The 16,887-nt window shown below is 36.2% G+C and overlaps 1 protein-coding gene across 1 annotated transcript in view; it reads left to right on the forward strand.

The window, feature by feature from the left end:
• The window catches only part of BRCA2 (breast cancer 2, early onset), a 41,230-nt gene that overhangs the window by 12,463 nt on the left and 11,880 nt on the right, over window positions 1-16,887 (forward strand). The window contains 9 exon segments of the mRNA XM_009578289.1: window positions 597-5,123; window positions 5,126-5,413; window positions 6,614-6,706; window positions 8,145-8,214; window positions 8,611-9,029; window positions 10,050-10,240; window positions 10,845-11,032; window positions 15,843-16,013; window positions 16,327-16,678. Of these exon segments, the coding sequence (XP_009576584.1) occupies window positions 597-5,123; window positions 5,126-5,413; window positions 6,614-6,706; window positions 8,145-8,214; window positions 8,611-9,029; window positions 10,050-10,240; window positions 10,845-11,032; window positions 15,843-16,013; window positions 16,327-16,678 (6,299 nt within the window).

Genomic DNA, 16,887 nt, shown 5'->3' on the forward strand with positions numbered 1-16,887 from the left:
GTTGATAACTTCTAAGAGATCATAAAGAATGGTAAAGTTGTATTGTTATTTTTTTTAAATTAGGGGATTTAAGACTGTACATCTGTTTCTTCCAGAAGCACAAAATATTTTTAAAAAAAAAGTATATAACAAAAACAAGCACATACTCCTATTTTTAAAAGCTGTTGTTCTTGCTAGAAGAATTACTTAATATTAGGAATAGAAGTACTTCTTTTTAAAGTTTTAAACAAGTCCTTATGTTGAGGCACAAGGAATGGAAGCCCATCTCTTCAAATTTCATTACAACTAAAAATTTTTTTGTTTTTTGTTTTTTTTTTTTGTTTTTTGGTTTTTTTGTTTTGTTTTGTTTTTTGAACTCATAGCATTAACTGCGGGCTACTCGTTTCTGGTTATTAGAACATGATTTCATTAAACAGATCTCCAATCTTCTCAAGGCGTTCACATTTGAAAACAAAAGTGATATTTATGGTACCAGTGTTAAATGTGTAGAAATGATCTTATGGGCCAAAATTTAATGAAAATCTGAATCTGCATTTGTTTGCATAAATGAGAACTAATTTATTAACACTTTTTTTTGGTAATGTCTTCCTTTGTAGACGGCTTGCTTTTTGCTGAGAGAAAGCTTTTGCAATCAAATATCAAGGAAAACAATTTCAGCAATTGTACTTTAAAAATGGATATAAAGGATAATTCATCTGATAATTCCTTCAACAATAGGCTGAAGCTTCCCCAAGACCTGAGAGACTTGGGGAAAAATGGAAGAGAGGATCAACCTGCTACATCATTAAAATGCTTAGAAGTATCTAATACACAGAAAGAAGACACAACAGATTGTTTAAATAGTGAAATAATTTCAAATATAAAACGTAAAGTTCTAACTTCAGCATGCCTAATGGCAAGAAAGCGTTCCAGATTGCTCCCTAAAAGCTGTTGCTTAGAGAAAGGCGAGGAAGATAAATATGTGAGTGCTAATGTGAACGATGGAGCTACTGTACCTCGCAGCCTTGAAGAACAACTTGCGTGGTCTTCTAGGGATAATGAACACTTGATTGATATGCACCATGAGACTACGTCTGTGACAAACGATCGTTTCAATAATACCTTGAGTCAGATCAACTTTGGCATAAATGGAGTCAGTAGTGATTGTTGCAATAAAATATCAACTGATAAAAGGCATGCCACAGACCAGTGGTCAGTAGTTGACTGTAGAGAAGTACTTGGACCTTTGGGAATAAACTGCTCAGAAAATGATAGTACTGGGTTAAAACAAGGGGAGAAAACAGATGCAGCTGCCTTCTCAGAAGCTGTAGCTGACAATCAAGAGCCAAAGTCAGTTGAAAATAGTGAAAGCCCTCAAGCAGCTGCTTGCAATAACGTAGCTATAGAGATTGCTAAGGAATTGTTAGATTGTATAGATGATAATTCTTTAAATGAAATAATTTCCGAAGAAGATAAACAAGTAGCACCTATGTATTCCAGCACAAAGTCAAAGGAGAACCTAAAGTATACAGGGAAATCATCAGGAAATCTTAATGCGTGCAGTTTGAATCTGGGCTTTGGTGGCTTTCAGACTGCTTCCAATAAGCAGATTAAATTCTCTGAAGTCAGTCTAGCAAAAGGCAAAATGCTGTTCAAAGATATTGAAAATGAATGCTTTGAAGCCTCTTCCATGGAAAGAGTCAGAAACTTTTCAAATAAAGTTAAAAAGGAGAATACGTTTTTCTCGGATTCAGAAAGCATGTTGGGCAGTAATTTATCTGATTCTTTAGGTTCACAGACAAGTTTTCTTGAGCCCAGGCATATGCAGTTTATTCCACATAAAGTTGGCTTGTGTAAAAGCTTTCCTAGAAGTCAACAATCCTTGAAAGAAACAAATCAAACCTTGACAGCAAGCCAAGAAGCTGAAATTGCTGAACTTTCTAGTATCCTGGAAGAAACAGGTAGTCAGTTTGAATTTACACAGTTTAGAAAGCAAAGTAATATGATACAAAGTCATGTCTTTCAACAGTTTGGAACTGTAGAAACACATGGAACAATAAATGCGGAAAATATTTCTGAAATAAGGAAAGATGCTGATTTTTGTAGCACTTTTAAATCTGAAAATCAAATTAAAAATGACAGGTATTGTACTAAGCAGGAAGACACAAATGAAGACTCTAAAGTGGTGGAATATGAAAAAGAAAACGCAATGGTTTTCCATAAAAATGATGAAAGGGTTACTTTTACTAACTTAGACAGAAATGAAAATAGAATATCTGATGGGAGCTTTCCAGTAGCTAAACAGGACAGCTTTTCTAATTTTGTAGGCTTTACTTCAGCTGGAGGTAAAAAAATAAATATTTCTAAGGAGGCTTTGACCAGATCTGCAGAGCTCTTCAGGGACTTGGATGATGATAAGTATTTGTTTAAATCTTCTGAAACTAGTACTAGATGTCACAATTCAAATGGGCATATGTCTTCTAGCTGTAATTTTATCAGATGCCTGACAAAAGAAAACAAAGGAAAAACCATCTGCGTTTCAGATTTCAAAAGCATAGGCGCCATTTCCCACACAAGTTCCATTTCCTACCATGCACAGAAAAAAAATGAAGAAAATACTAGTACACCATTCAAGGAAGATACGGAAAATCAAACAAAAAAATCGATAGATTATAATGAAAATGTTAATTTCAATAGTACTAACACTATCATCAACAGTCTATCATCCATTAAAAAACATAACCAGAACCATAAAACTTCCAAACAGTTTTTGAATCAAGGAGATTGCCAAGTTGAAGGTAGTTTGCAAGAAGACTCATTAGATGTAACATGTCTAGGAGATGCTATTCCAGCTGCAGAACAACATAGGTTAAGCATACCAGATGAAATGGAAGACCTGTCTCCTAATCAGAAAGGAGAAGACAGAAAGCAGGAAAATGAACGCTTGTCTCAAAAATTTCGAACTCCAGCTGGTGGTGATATATCCATTTCTGATGCAGCTTTGGATCATTCTCTACACTTGCTCAATGTACAACGTGGAGAAAGAGATGCAAATGTTTCGGAGAACTCTGATAAACAAAAGACAAATCATAAAAATACGGAAGGAGAAGACACCACCCGTGATAAGAACCTGTTAGTGAATGAAAGCAGAATAAAAATAGGTTCTTACCATGATCATCAAATACCTTTTGAGCAAGAGGTGGGCGTTGAAAAAAATGAAGTGAAAGGGAGTTATCTGACTGGTTTTCATACTGCTAGTGGCAAGAAAATAACAATTGCTGATGGATTTTTGGCTAAAGCTGAACAGTTTTTTGCAGAAAATGTTGATGTAGGAAAGGAACATAATGACTATTTTGAGAATCCCTTAAAGAAAAGGAAATGTGATAAAAACTATGTCAAAAACTGTGATTTATGTACTGAAAGCATTGCTCAATGTGATCGAGAAAAACTTAATTTTAATCAAAAGCTTGTTCCTGAAGAACCTGGAGATCAATTTAAGCAGACAGTAGAGAGCAGTCCCATTAAACACACTGCAATTCTTGATACTGTTAAAGTAGATACATTTTTTAATCTAGGTGAAGGTTGTGAGAGAAGTTTGGTAACTTCATGTGCACATAAAAAAGCTGATGTCCGACCTGGAAAGTCAGAATCGGAATCCCTTTCCGGACAGGAGAGTGATGCTTTAAGTAGAACTTGTTTGTCTGAAGATGGAAAACTGTTTGCAGAGGGAGAGACGGAATACTCAGCAAAAAAGAGGGATGATTCAGAAAACACACAGGATTTTCCTGTGCACTCTGCTGCATCTCTGCATTTAATGAAGGTATCAAATGACCTTGAAGATAATTCTATGCCTGGAGATACAAGAAATACTTTCTTTGTTGAGTATAGTAACAATAAATCTAATCAACCCGTTCTCTTAACTTCAAAAAGTAGCTCTTCTCATTTGAACTGTGACAGTAAGGAATTTGACTTAGAACGTTTAAATGAGCCTTGTGCTGACAAAAACTGCTTCACAGACACCATCGTTAATGCTTGCCAAAACCAGTCACTAGTCAGTCTTCCTGAAGATGAAGCTAATTTAACCAGATTAAAAGAAACATCACTTAATGTTGAAAATCAAAAGGATGATATGAAACAAATTGTGTTTAGTACAGCAAAAGGTAAAGCAGTTTCTGTTTCAGAAAGTGTATTAGCAAGAGTCAGACAAATGTTTCAAGAAGACTACAGTGAATCTGTAAAATACGAAATTGAGACTAACTCAAAAACTAATCAAACAGAAATTGCTGGAAATTCATCTTCCGTCATTCATGCTGAGTGTCCTAATTCTGCTAAGTTTTTAAATGCTACAAGAAGTGAAGAGATTAATTCTTCTGCATCCCATTTTATTAAAGTAAATGCAAGTGCTAGTGAAAATGGTCAGCAAGATACAAACACATTTGCAGATGCAAAGTCTGTTCCAAATTCTCAGAGGCAATGCTTTGAACAGAATATTAAGCTTTTTGGGCACTTGCCTGTTCCAGATAAGCAGATAAAGCAGTCAGATTCTTCTATAAGCAATCTTGGATTTTTTAGTACAGCAAGTGGTAAGCCTGTACAACTGTCAGAAGAGTCACTCAGGAAAGCTAGACAGCTCTTTTCAGAAATGGAGGGTAACCATTCATCAGATATACAAGAAGCCTTTTTAATGGAGGAAGATGTTGAAAAGTCTGAAATGCACACTGAAGTAGTTCCTAGGAAAATGCGGATAGCGTTACCAAAAAAGGAAGAAAATGCCAGCACTGAATTGATTTCAAATCCAGCTTTTGGATTCAGCACTGCAAGTGGAAAGCAGGTAACAGTCTCTAAAAATGCTTATCAAAAAGCAAAGGCAATTTTAAAAGAATCTGATGACTTCTTAAGCAGTGGGCTTTGCATTACAGATCAACTTAGTTCAATTAAAGAGAGTGGTCAACATGTAAAATCTCTAACTGATAAAGTGATCTCAGGATCCAAAACTGAGAAAAGCTGCAATGCAGACTTTGACTTAAAAAGCATCTACCCTGAGGAAATGAAGCCTTTCCTAAGCACTCACCATGTCAAAATGCCTGAGTATGTACCACATAGTAAGAAAAACAAGCAGTTAACATTCTTTAAAAATAGCTTTCAGCAACTAGGTCTTTTGGAAAAGGGCAGCTGAATCTGGGGCTGAAAACAGAGTCTGAAGCAGTTTCATGTAGCGCTACTGCTAAAGCAGAAATGAGTATTGATCTTCTCCAAACTCCAAAAAATTACTTGGAAGTCGAGGCTGTAGAAAGTGCAAGAGCTTTTATGGAAGACAATCTTTCCAATTCTGGAGTACAAATCAATGCTGCACAGTCCTTCAGTGGCAGACTGGATAAAAGCTTTCAAAATAAGACCTTTGGGAAGAGGCACTTCGAAGAAAAAAACTCACTTGGTAGGTCTTTGTCTCATGTTCAACTCCATATTTCTGCACAGTGGGTTGTTTGGGGCTTTTTTGCATGTCATGTTGATTTTTAGGTGATATAGAAATTGAAGTTCTTACTCCTAGTGTTAATGACAAAAAATTCTTGCTGCAGGCAATAACTCATACGCTCTTTCCAGCTTTAAATATACAGTACAAGCTAAACTTGTGTTTAGTAATTTTTAAGGTGTGCAGGTTTTGCTATTTTATCATAAAGTTATGGAAGAAAGCTACTGCTTGTTTTCTCTCTGAGCAGACTTCTTTTTTTCCTCTCCGCACAAATCTAGCGGGTGTTTCATTGAAAAATGAGAAGTAGTAATTCCATTTTCACTGGTTTGTGCCTTGTAGGCGAGGACAAGGTTTCACATATATTGAGACTGCTAGTCTGATATGAAAAATAGTTGTCCGTCTAAAAGCATGGTTTCTTACCATCTAAAACTGATCTGTCTCAGGGCTGAAGTGTTGGTACTTAATGCTTGCACAGTCACCCAGACCTGTTCAGGGACCTGGGCCAGCTGAAAACTATTTATGGAAGGGTAGATAGCAATAGAGTCGCTGCCTAGTTGCACAAATTCAGGTACAAAGGTCAGACAGGTTAGTGTGGGAAAGTTCGGGTAGGCTTGAAAAGGCAGATAGGACTCTATCAGTCCAACTCGAAACAGCTGTGACACAGTTGAACCACATCCTCAGTTACAGCTTCTGTAAAAGATGTGTTACACATTTTTTTAGAATTCTGTAGGGACTTTCTGATTACTGAAAGTACAAAAGAAGATGCAGGTGAGCTGTGCTGCCGAAGTCCACTGTGGTGCACTTTCTGAGGCAGCCTCAAGTATGTTTGATAACTTAAGGCTCACAAATTTTGATTTGGGCGGAACAGACCTACTGACCACAAAAGATTCTGCAACAGACTTCATTATATGGAGTCTTGAAATCATTCTTGGTAACACAATATACAGTCATTCTGTACAGAAGGAGCTTCTGCAAATTGTGGTGAAGTAGCTCTGTGTTCGAAAAGGCTGTTTAATACAGATGTGTGATCCGAAAACTTGCTACATCTGCTTGCTCTAACTTCTTGAATGTTTTATTTAGAAATTGTAATTAAGTTATACAGTATTGCTAAGAAACTGAACTTAAAAGGAACATCACTTTTAAAAATCTGTGGTTTTATCCTAGGAGAACCTCCAATTAAAAGACAGCTACTGCTTGAATTTAACAGAACAGAGAATCCCCCCAGATCTTTGAAAGCTTCGAAAAGCACCCCTGATGGTAATTTTAGTCGTCTTGTGTTCTAAGCAGTAATCTGATGTCAGTTGTTATCTTTAGAATTCTTCGATTTCCAATAAACTAACATATAATAAGAATGCTTAACTGCTTCTTTTATCAATATAGTCATGAAAACTCAGGGAAGCTGCTATGATAATGTCTCTGCTGACTTGAAATCACATGATTAATGGTATGCCTTATTGTGTAGAATCTAAATGTATTACAGGGTACTACTGCTGCAAGAACTCTGGTTTAATTTCCAGCTTGGTAGGAATTTATCCAGTTTCTTACAATCCTAAATCTCACAAATTTTGGTCTCAATAGGAAGAATATATCTTATTGATCTGTAATTTCTCAATTAAAAACTGTATCTACAGGAAAATGAGAAGGTACTGGTCATTTCATCATACAATAATTTGTGAAGAATATACTTACTGATAGGTGTCTACATTACAGATGCTTTTAATATTTTGAGCCGGTAATATGGAGGCTTATGAAAGTGAAATCAAGGTTTTAAAGTTTGAGTTGATGCTTTATGTGAAGTTAGTAATTAGAGTATTAGGATAATGTAACCATGGGATAAGTTGTGTTCTTTAAGGAACTTGTTCTTTCTAAGCACTGCATGCTCTCACCTAGAATTCAATAGCAGGATTCATCAAATATATTGGTTTAACCAGTATATTGGTTCCTGAATGCTGTCCTAAATCTGTTCATGATTTAAAGAAAGTTTTAAATCGAATTTGTAAGTTGCTGCTAGAGAATAATTCTATACCCTTCATATGTAAATATTATCGTACCCCGTAGCAGGATCTGAACAGTGTTATTCTTTGGTGGAATAACTGCAAACAGTCCTAATCTCCAGTATAGTCTTGTCTTTGACTTCTAGAACATGTGGCATCTTGTATATATGACTTCTCATATATATGACTCATATATGACTTCCTCTTTGCAGCCTAAGAGCATAGCACAAATGAGCTTAAATTCCAGGCAGACATTATTTAGTTATGTTGATAATTCCAAGATAAGCATGTCCTTCAATGATGGAAGAAGGAGTTTGTGCAAATGTGCCCTTTTCTGTTGTAACTTTAAAAAAAAAGAAGTTGCTAAAAGAATTCTAAATTGAATGGTGAGCCTACCTGGAATTAAATATATGATAAACATTTTCCTTTCAGGAGCCTAAAGACATCTTGCAGGCTCACAAATAGGAACTTCTGAGGGTTCAGCATGTGGTCACTTATTCTTTAGATCTGTCTGCAACTAGTGTGAAGATGTTTTATACAAAGATTTTATTTGGGGAAAAAACAAAAAAAGAACAAAGCTATTTAAATCCACACTGGAAACTTCTCTATATATTTATAACATTAATATAGAAAAAACATGTGCTTTAAATATCTATCCATGTAATGTACCATTTCAAGCTTTTTTTCTAATTATCTTATAGGCATTTTCAAAGACAGAAGAAAATTTATGTACCATGTTCCTTTAAAACCCGTAACTTGTCGACCTTTTGGGTGAGAAATTTGTAATATATTTTAGAGTTCTTCTAATGCAATTTCTTAAAACCTTGCAAGCTCTTGTAACTTTTAAAAAATATATGGTAATAATCTGCTACCCAACTTTATAAAAGACTAATAATTTTACTTCAAAATAAACATACTAAATTACCATGTAACATACATTGCTGCAGTAGACCAGTGAGATGCTAAACAAATTTTACACTTGTATTTCTCTTTTCTCGATAGATAGAAATTAAGTATTCAGTTTTTAAAATGTCAAAGACTGATATTTTGTCTTTTTATTGACATAGTGTTGAAAATTGTATTACTAAATTAAGAATATCAAAATCCTGACAAAGATTTTTGTCAGGAAGCTGAAACCTGTATGTTTAAATGCTTTCATCTCTGTAGGGCTACTAAAGAACGACAAGAAGTCAAGAACCCTACCCTTACTCTACCAGATCAAGACTTAAAAGGATTCAAATCTAAACCTGCCATTTTTCAGCACTGCGCACTAAGGCAGTCCTCAAATGGTACTTCAGGGGTTTCTACTCCATGTAAGGCCTCGGCAAAAGAGAGTGAAGAAACAAGAAGTTTGTACAAATCTGGCAAAACTGTTAAAACTTTTATTCCACCCTTCAAAACCAAGCTGACATTTTCTACAGGTGAACAAGGCAGCAGCAAAAGATGTGACTCGCCAATCGGCAAAAATATGACTGAAGAGACGGAATTAAATCAGATCACAACTGAACAAAATATTGCTGAACTTCAGGATCACCAGTCTTGCATGCAGCACACAGCAGACACTGACCTAGAAAATGGCAATTTAGGTATTTCAGATTTTGATCACTTACCTATTGTGAATACTAACTATCAGAACTGAACCTTTAAGGGTTTTGCATATTCTGTCAGACTTCTTTTTTAAATAAAAAGAAGCTTATTTTTAAGCTTGGGGTTTTGTTTTTTGGGGTTTTGTTTTGGTTTGGTTTTTAAGGAAAATTAGGAAATAATTACTTTCCTAATATTTTATATTGCACTCCAAATAAAGCATATTCATCTCATCTCCAAAGTTAATTAAGAACACGAAAAATTTGTTTTCACACAGTGCTTCAGAAACAAGTGTTTAAGATGGCTTATGTTTCATTTGATATCTGAATTTATATACCTCTTAAGTAAAATATTGTAGGAACCTTAACAACTTTTATAGAAGCTTGTATTCATTCTGTTTTCTAATTAAATTGTAGGCTTAACCATATAAATGGCTGACTGTGCCATTTTCAAAGAAGCAGAGTTTAAATCTCAACTGCTTGACTTTATTTTAAGCGTGTGGGCTTATGCTTTCTAAGCTCTCTTTAACGTTCCAGTGTGTATAATTTATGTAACTTTTACAATCAAATAATCTGGATTTTTTCACAAGGACTCATTGTGTATATTTGAACAGGTGCGTGAACATTTGCAGAATTAGATCCCCTATTTACAGGTCAAAATCTCAGGATTATGGACTAGTCATCATCAACCAATTTCTGTTCATTTGGAGATTTCTGTGAAGATAAGAGTTCAGTCTGATGCAAAAAATACATGGATTTTAGTTTAGTTCAGGGACTTATATATTCGTATTTATTTCATATTGTTCATTTCATAGAAATATTATTTAAATGCCTTCAGTAAACACTGGTTTTTAAATGCTTTAAACTTTGAATATTTAGACTTGCAGTTTCTAAAAATCTGCAGGGTGGCTTAGAAAATATGCTTCTCTGAATCTGCTTTTATAATGTGACTGTATATCTTAAATGGATATATACTGTAAAAAGCTTTTGGTAATTTTTTTTTTTTTCCCCTTCCCTTTGCAGCTATGGTCAAGATGATTACAAATCTCCGCTGTGCCAGAGATCTGCAGGAAATGAGAATTAAAAAGAAATATAGGCAAAATATTAGCTCACAGCCAGGTAGTCTTTATGTCATTAAAACATCTGCAAGAAATAGAATCTCTCTGAAAACTGCAGTAGAAGAGAAATCTCCTAGTTTTTATTCTACAGAAGAGGTATATTGTGCATCTTTCCTGGGGTCTGTTCCTTAAGACAAGCAAACAAAAACTCAGTAGCTTTTGAATAGATACATTCTTCAGTTTTGAGATAAGTATTTACAGTAGCTGTTATACCAGTTGTTACAGTTTTTAAGTAGCTTTGCATATCCTCAGTTTTTAAGACTATTCCAAATAATAAGGGTCATAAGTGTCTCTGTAGTGTTATAATCAAACAAGAGAAACATCAAACAAGGAAAAAATCCACCAATTATAGTTGCTATTGACTTTTAACCCATATGAAGAGCTGTTTTAAGATAATACACAGTTAAAATTTAAGCTCAGGTAAGTCTATACCAAAAGCTTTTGGTACAGTGAAGATACAAAACCTATTGAATTTTTTTTAAACACTTTTAAAGCACACTGTGATGCTGTTCTGCTAAAATAATTGCTGGGAATTCCTCATTCTCTTTGGATTACATACGAAATGACAACGTCAGACAAAAGCTGTCTCAACGTCAAGGAAATATTTTATCTGAATTTATAACATTAGATGTAAAAACTCTCAGCTGAATTCTTACGGTATTGTAATTATTTTGTCTTTTTTTCATCTAATTTCTTGCAGCTTTACACATATGGTGTTTCAAAACATTGCATACAAGTTAACAGCACAAATGCAGAATCTTTCCGGTTTCTCATCAAAGACTTTTTCAGTAAGGAGTATTTATTAGCTGGAAATGGGATGCAACTTGCTGATGGAGGATGGCTAATCCCTACAGATGAGGGAAATGCTGGAAAAAAGGAGTTTTACAGGTACTGTTACTTATCAACTTGAGAAAAGTATGCTATTTATTAGTTAGTGATTCTCTTATCCCCTAGAATAAATCCAACACAGTGATCTTTTAAAGCCTCTGACTACTTTTTTACTGTGCATTTCTAGTACACCTCTGTTAGTATAAATAAAGATATTGTAGGATTGTAAATTTGCTAGGTAGACTAATGTTGTTAGTGATCTTCACTGACCATTAAAGAAAGCATACAAAGTCAATTTAGAAAATTTCTGGGGATCCTTCAACAGTGTAAATAGTCTAGAAAAATATTACTATTTTCTGTTAATTCAGCACTTTACCATTTTGTTTAATTAGCATTAATAGGTTTTGATTTTTTTTTTTTTAAGTGGAAAAAGATTTATTTCTGTTGGGCTCTAGAGTTTTTTCATAGGAATGAAGGTTGATTGGGGAGGTGCTTGGGGCTTTTTTGGCAGGATAGGGTTGAAAATATGTTTTTAATATAGTATTTTTAAAGCTGACGTACGATTTGAAGGAAGCAAAGACTTCAGTAGTAAAACTCACTGATTAATTCAAGCTTTCTTTTGAGTATATGTCAGAAGCAAAAAAAAAAGTGCACAAACAACCCTTGCTCTTGCGCTCTTCCTGATCCTTCTACCCCTCCTTTTGGAGGCCATTTAAGATGAGCTGAAAAAAAAGTCTATGTGTTGAGTGCATCTCTCCTAAACACTTTCATAAAAATTATGTTTTGTTTTACTGTAAGCAAGTTTGTACATTATAACTTAACCAAAAGCATGTGTGACACAACAAGGAACTACCAGTGTATTGTTGTTCCAGCAAAACTTCAGAAAATACTTTACCATTATTTTCTGATTTCCTCCATAAATTTGAGATGCTCTTTTTTTCAAGTCAATGTCACTGTTGGTATGCGTTCACACAAACACTCAAGGCAGGGACCTGTATTTGAATAGTATTTGTAGTCAAGCATGCATTGCCAACCTACATAGTATCAGAATTCAAGAGGTTTGCAGTATTTGCTTCCCAGTTCCAAAGTGTGACAGAGATAGGTCTATTCCAAGCTCAAGGACTGCTTTTATTTGAAAGTTTGAGTTGAAGTTAGTGCCAGTAATCAAATACGGGAAAATTGACTAGTATAAGATGGTACTTCCACATTGTGATCTGTACTTCCTCATGAAAAAAAACCAACTGTTTTCTGCTCTTGCTAGTGAGTCAGCATCATTATTAGCTTCTCCCACATGACTTTGGGGAATATTTTTGATGCCAAAGTCATTGCCATGACTTTGGGAAATGTTTTTGGTGTCAACAATATTTGTTCATCTTGGGAGAACTGGAGATGTTCTACGTCCATACCCAACAACTAATCAGTGAAGATCAATCAAGTGCTGGAATTCACAGAATCATAGAATAGTTTAAGTTGGAAGGGACTGCTGGCAGTCATCCAGTCCAAGCCCCTGTTCAATGCAGTTTGAATTAGATTAATTACTCAGGGACTTGTCTAGCCGAGTTTTGAACACCTCCCAAGGACAGAGATTCCGCAACATCTCTGGATAACGTGCTGACCACTCTCATGGTTTAAAAAAACCAAAACAACAGCCCTTATCTCTGATGAGAATTTTCCATGTTCCAACTTGTGTCTGTTGCCTCTCATCCTCTTGTGTGCTTCTGAGAAGAGTCTGTCCCTGTCTTCTCTGAATCCTCCAGTCAGGAGCAATAAGGTCTCTTTGCTTTCTTTCTTAAATCCAAACAAACCCAGCTCTCCTAGCTTGTATGTCATGTGGTTAGCCCCCAAGAGCACAGGGGCCCTCTGCGGCGTTTGATGCAGTATACCATCATCTTTGTCCTGATGAATCCAAAGCTGGACAGAAACTTCAGATGCAGTCTCCCAAGTGCTGAAGAGAGGGAAAGCATCACTGCCTTCCTGGCTTTGCTCATAATACAGCCCAGGATCTTTTTGTGCTTCTTTGCTGCAAGGACACATTGCTGCCTTGTGGTCATCTTGTTGTCCACCAGGACCTTGGTTCCTTTTCTGCAAAGCTGTTTCCTGGAGAGTCAGCCCCAGCCTGTTGTTGAATGGGGTTGTTCCATTGCAGGTGCAAGACACTGCTTTTGTTGAATTTCATGAGATTCCTGCCAGCTTGTTTCTCCAGCCTGTCCAGGTCCCTCTAAATAGCAACCCTGCCCCCCAGTTTATCAACCACTTCCCCAAATTTGGTGTCATCCTTAAACTTGCTGCAAGTGCATTCCATGCCATCATCTGCGTTGTTAATGAAGACATTAAACAGTATTTGTCCCTGTATTGATATCTGAGAGGTGCCACTAGTTACTGCCCACCTGCTGGACTTTGTACTGTCGATCACAATTCTTTATGCTCAGCAGTCCAGCCAATTTTCCACCCACCTTATCTACTTATCCAGCCCATATCTTACCAATTTTGTGATAAGGAGACTGTAAGAAATTGTCAAAGTCCTTGCTAACATATGCAACATCCACTGTCCTCCCCTTGCCTACAGCACCAGTTGCTTCATCATAGAAATCCATCGGGTTGGTTAGGCATGATTTGCTCTTAGTAAATCCATGTTGGCCATTCCCAATCACCCTCTTGTCTTTCACTTGTTTAGAAGTGGCTTCTAAGAATTTTTGCATGCTGCTCTGGAAGTTCTCAAGTCTCTCTGTTTGACAGTAAATCAAGTTTGTCTCAAAGCAGTCCTTAAAATTGAGTTTTTTTTCTAAATACTGTAAAGCAAAGCTAATCCTCCCACAGTTCCATTTTGCACCCTGTGGCATCACATGCCCTAACTGTTTCATGGACAGCTGTGGGATGTGTGGGCATATGCATTTATATAGTCACTCAAAGACAGAGTACGCAGAACTTGACCTAACTTGTTATTTGTCTTTCTTCCCCATTTGGAAAGTATTTTGCTATTAGTGATACCATCCCTGATTCTGCCTTTCCCTCCAGTGGTGACACGATTGTTCAATGTTTTGGAGTTATACGTTGGTAGATGGAATGTTCCTACAAAGCATTTATGGTAGATGCAAAAAGGACTGTCTGGGATGTTCATCCATGTGCAGTTACGGTGCAGGACCTCTTGCCTACATGTCCGTGTTCTGGAGTTGCATGCATTCTAGAAAGCAAGCTGGTCATTCTTTTCTCATATGAAATTGCTGTATCTAGGCTGACAAGCACACCACTACACAGATTAATAGGAAACGTGAGGTTTGAGGTTGTTTTTGTCAAGAAGCAGTAGATCTCTGGAAACAACACATCCAACTCTGGATTAGCGTATTTGCAATATGCTGCTTAGGCATGTTGGAGGTAATACCGATTAATTTCACATAATTTTCCTGTAAATGGGAAAGACATTAAATTATTTGCACAAAACATCTTATGCCTCGATGTGCCAAATATTGTCCTTTTTAGGCAGTCCAACTTCTTGTTCCAAAGGCAACTTGTCTTAATAATTTTCAGATGTGCTCCTGATTCTGTTGTCAGGCCATCAGATATATGGCTTTGCCCACATTCATTTTTCAGAAACAGAAGAGAGAAACCACCAACATAGAGCTAAATAGCCCAGAATAGCCACAGTGGTTTTGGTGTCAGAACCTGCTCTGCGTGTCAATTCAGTGTCAGTCTGACCCTGAATACCAGATATATTCTCGAGCCATTTTTAGATGTTGTTCCACAAGAGGTTGCCTTCAGTTCCTGTATCTTTTCTGGATTTGTTATATGTTAAAGCATATGGTTGAGAATAAATACCTACTGGTTGGTCAGCTGAATCAGTCTTTTTATCCCTTTAAGTATATTAACTAGATCTCCATCAACTAGAATATATATGCCTTCATTTAGTCATCTTAATCTTGAACTAAATTCTGTCTTTAACTCCTGAATTGCATTGTCCTTCATGAAAGATTACAGAGTATCTCCTAAAGTTTGAGATTGCTTTGCTCTCTTCTAATGTAGTAATAATTTGATGGTCATGCCTGCTCCTTATCTTCCTGTATATGACTTTTTGGCTTTCAAATTGTTTCTTTTCATCACCCAACTGCAATACAGTTCCTTAAAATCTTCTTGAGGCTTTCTGACAAGTTGGAAATTGACTTTTTGATAGGACTTAACTCGTGTTCTAATCAGTCTAATGGCTCAGCTATTTGAATCTCTCGTCGAATTCTTTCTTCTTTCATGAAGTGGCCTTCTTAGTGACTGTGAGAGCTGGAAAAAATAGATGTTTCCAACCCAACTCATGCAGGTCATGGTGGTACATTTTGGACTCCACACAGAATGAAAGTCTATTTGAGCGGTCACTCAATGGAGAGAAGTTCTTCAGTAGTAACTGAAAGTTCTTTGAAATGTGTTGTCCACATGCATGGTTAAATAAAAGAAACAAAACCAAAACACCCAAACCACAACTCTAGAAACTGTGAAGTAGAAGGGGATGGATTGTAATGAACTCACCGAGCAAGTAGGGGAAATTTGAGGGCTGAAAGGGCACGCCTCTGTCCCTCTATGCTATGTGCATAACTGCGTGAAGCAGACAGAGCCTGCCCCTGGAGCTACTACTAGGGTCAAAAGTCTCAGTTTCAAGAATGTATGCGTGTATGCACTTGCATGCTGCCAAAGCGTATGGGGACAAAACTTAGGTATTGAGACAATAACCAGATCAGGTTATGGAATGTAACTTTCATGTTTTCACTGTAATAAATATTCCTTTGTTACTGTTGCCTATGTACATACACTGAATACAATGTTAGGGAAAAACAGGCAAGTAAAAACTTACAGTAGATTTCAGGTTAATTTATTAACAATTTATCTGCAGAGCCCTCTGTGACACTCCTGGTGTGGATCCCAAGCTAATAACAGAGGCCTGGGTTTACAATCACTATAGATGGATTGTATGGAAATTGGCAGCCATGGAAGTGTCTTTTCCACATGAATTTGCTAACAGATGTTTGACACCAGAAACAGTGCTGTTGCAGTTGAAATATAGGTATGTGTATAGCAATGTATTTGGAGTTGTAATTTGTGATGCTGTGTGCTTTCTAGTTCATAATATTACAAAATAAGCACCTCTACTTTGCCTTTACTGTTTATCAGAATGCTTATATTGTTAAACTTATGCATATCAGTATTAAAAACGTAATGCATGTTATTTGCAAAAATTTAGATAACATTTGCTTTGCTATAGTGGTACTTAATCATGTAGATTGATTACGCAATAGTTTGCCACAATTGTGTTTAAGGAAAAACAATGTGATAGATTTTGTTTGCTTTAACAAAGCATCATGAATTCTTTTTTGTAGGTATGATTTGGAAGTTGATAAAAGTAAACGATCAGCAATCAAAAAAATAACAGAGAGAGATGATGCAGCAGGTAAAACACTTGTATTGTGTATTTCTAAAATCATATCGCTGAACACCGTTGTATCTCCTAGCAGTAGCAATAAGAATGTGGAAAGTAAAAAAGCAGCAGCAATAATTGAAGTTACTGATGGCTGGTATGGGATTAGAGCTCTTCTGGATCCACCTCTCAAAGCTTTCTTACGTAGAAGAAGGCTGACTGTTGGTCAGAAGATCATAGTGCATGGAGCAGAACTTGTTGGCTCTCAAAATGGATGTACGCCACTGGAAGCTCCAGATTCCCTTATGTTAAAGGTAAAACAAAATATTAGTTCAGCTTGATTGGATGTGACCGAGAGATGTGATAGATGCTATTTACTTGAGCCACGTTTTGTAAACAGAAAAAGTTTTGTCAGGGCTTTATAAACAAACGAAGTTTTGTTTAAGTTTAATAACCAGATTTGTAAGACATGACGCAAAGTAGCTGATGCTATTCAATAGGGTTGGAAGAGAAGTTTATAATA

This window comes from Fulmarus glacialis, unplaced genomic scaffold (genome assembly GCF_000690835.1).
Source record: "Fulmarus glacialis isolate BGI_N327 unplaced genomic scaffold, ASM69083v1 scaffold14185, whole genome shotgun sequence".
In the NCBI taxonomy this organism is placed as follows: domain Eukaryota; kingdom Metazoa; phylum Chordata; class Aves; order Procellariiformes; family Procellariidae; genus Fulmarus; species Fulmarus glacialis.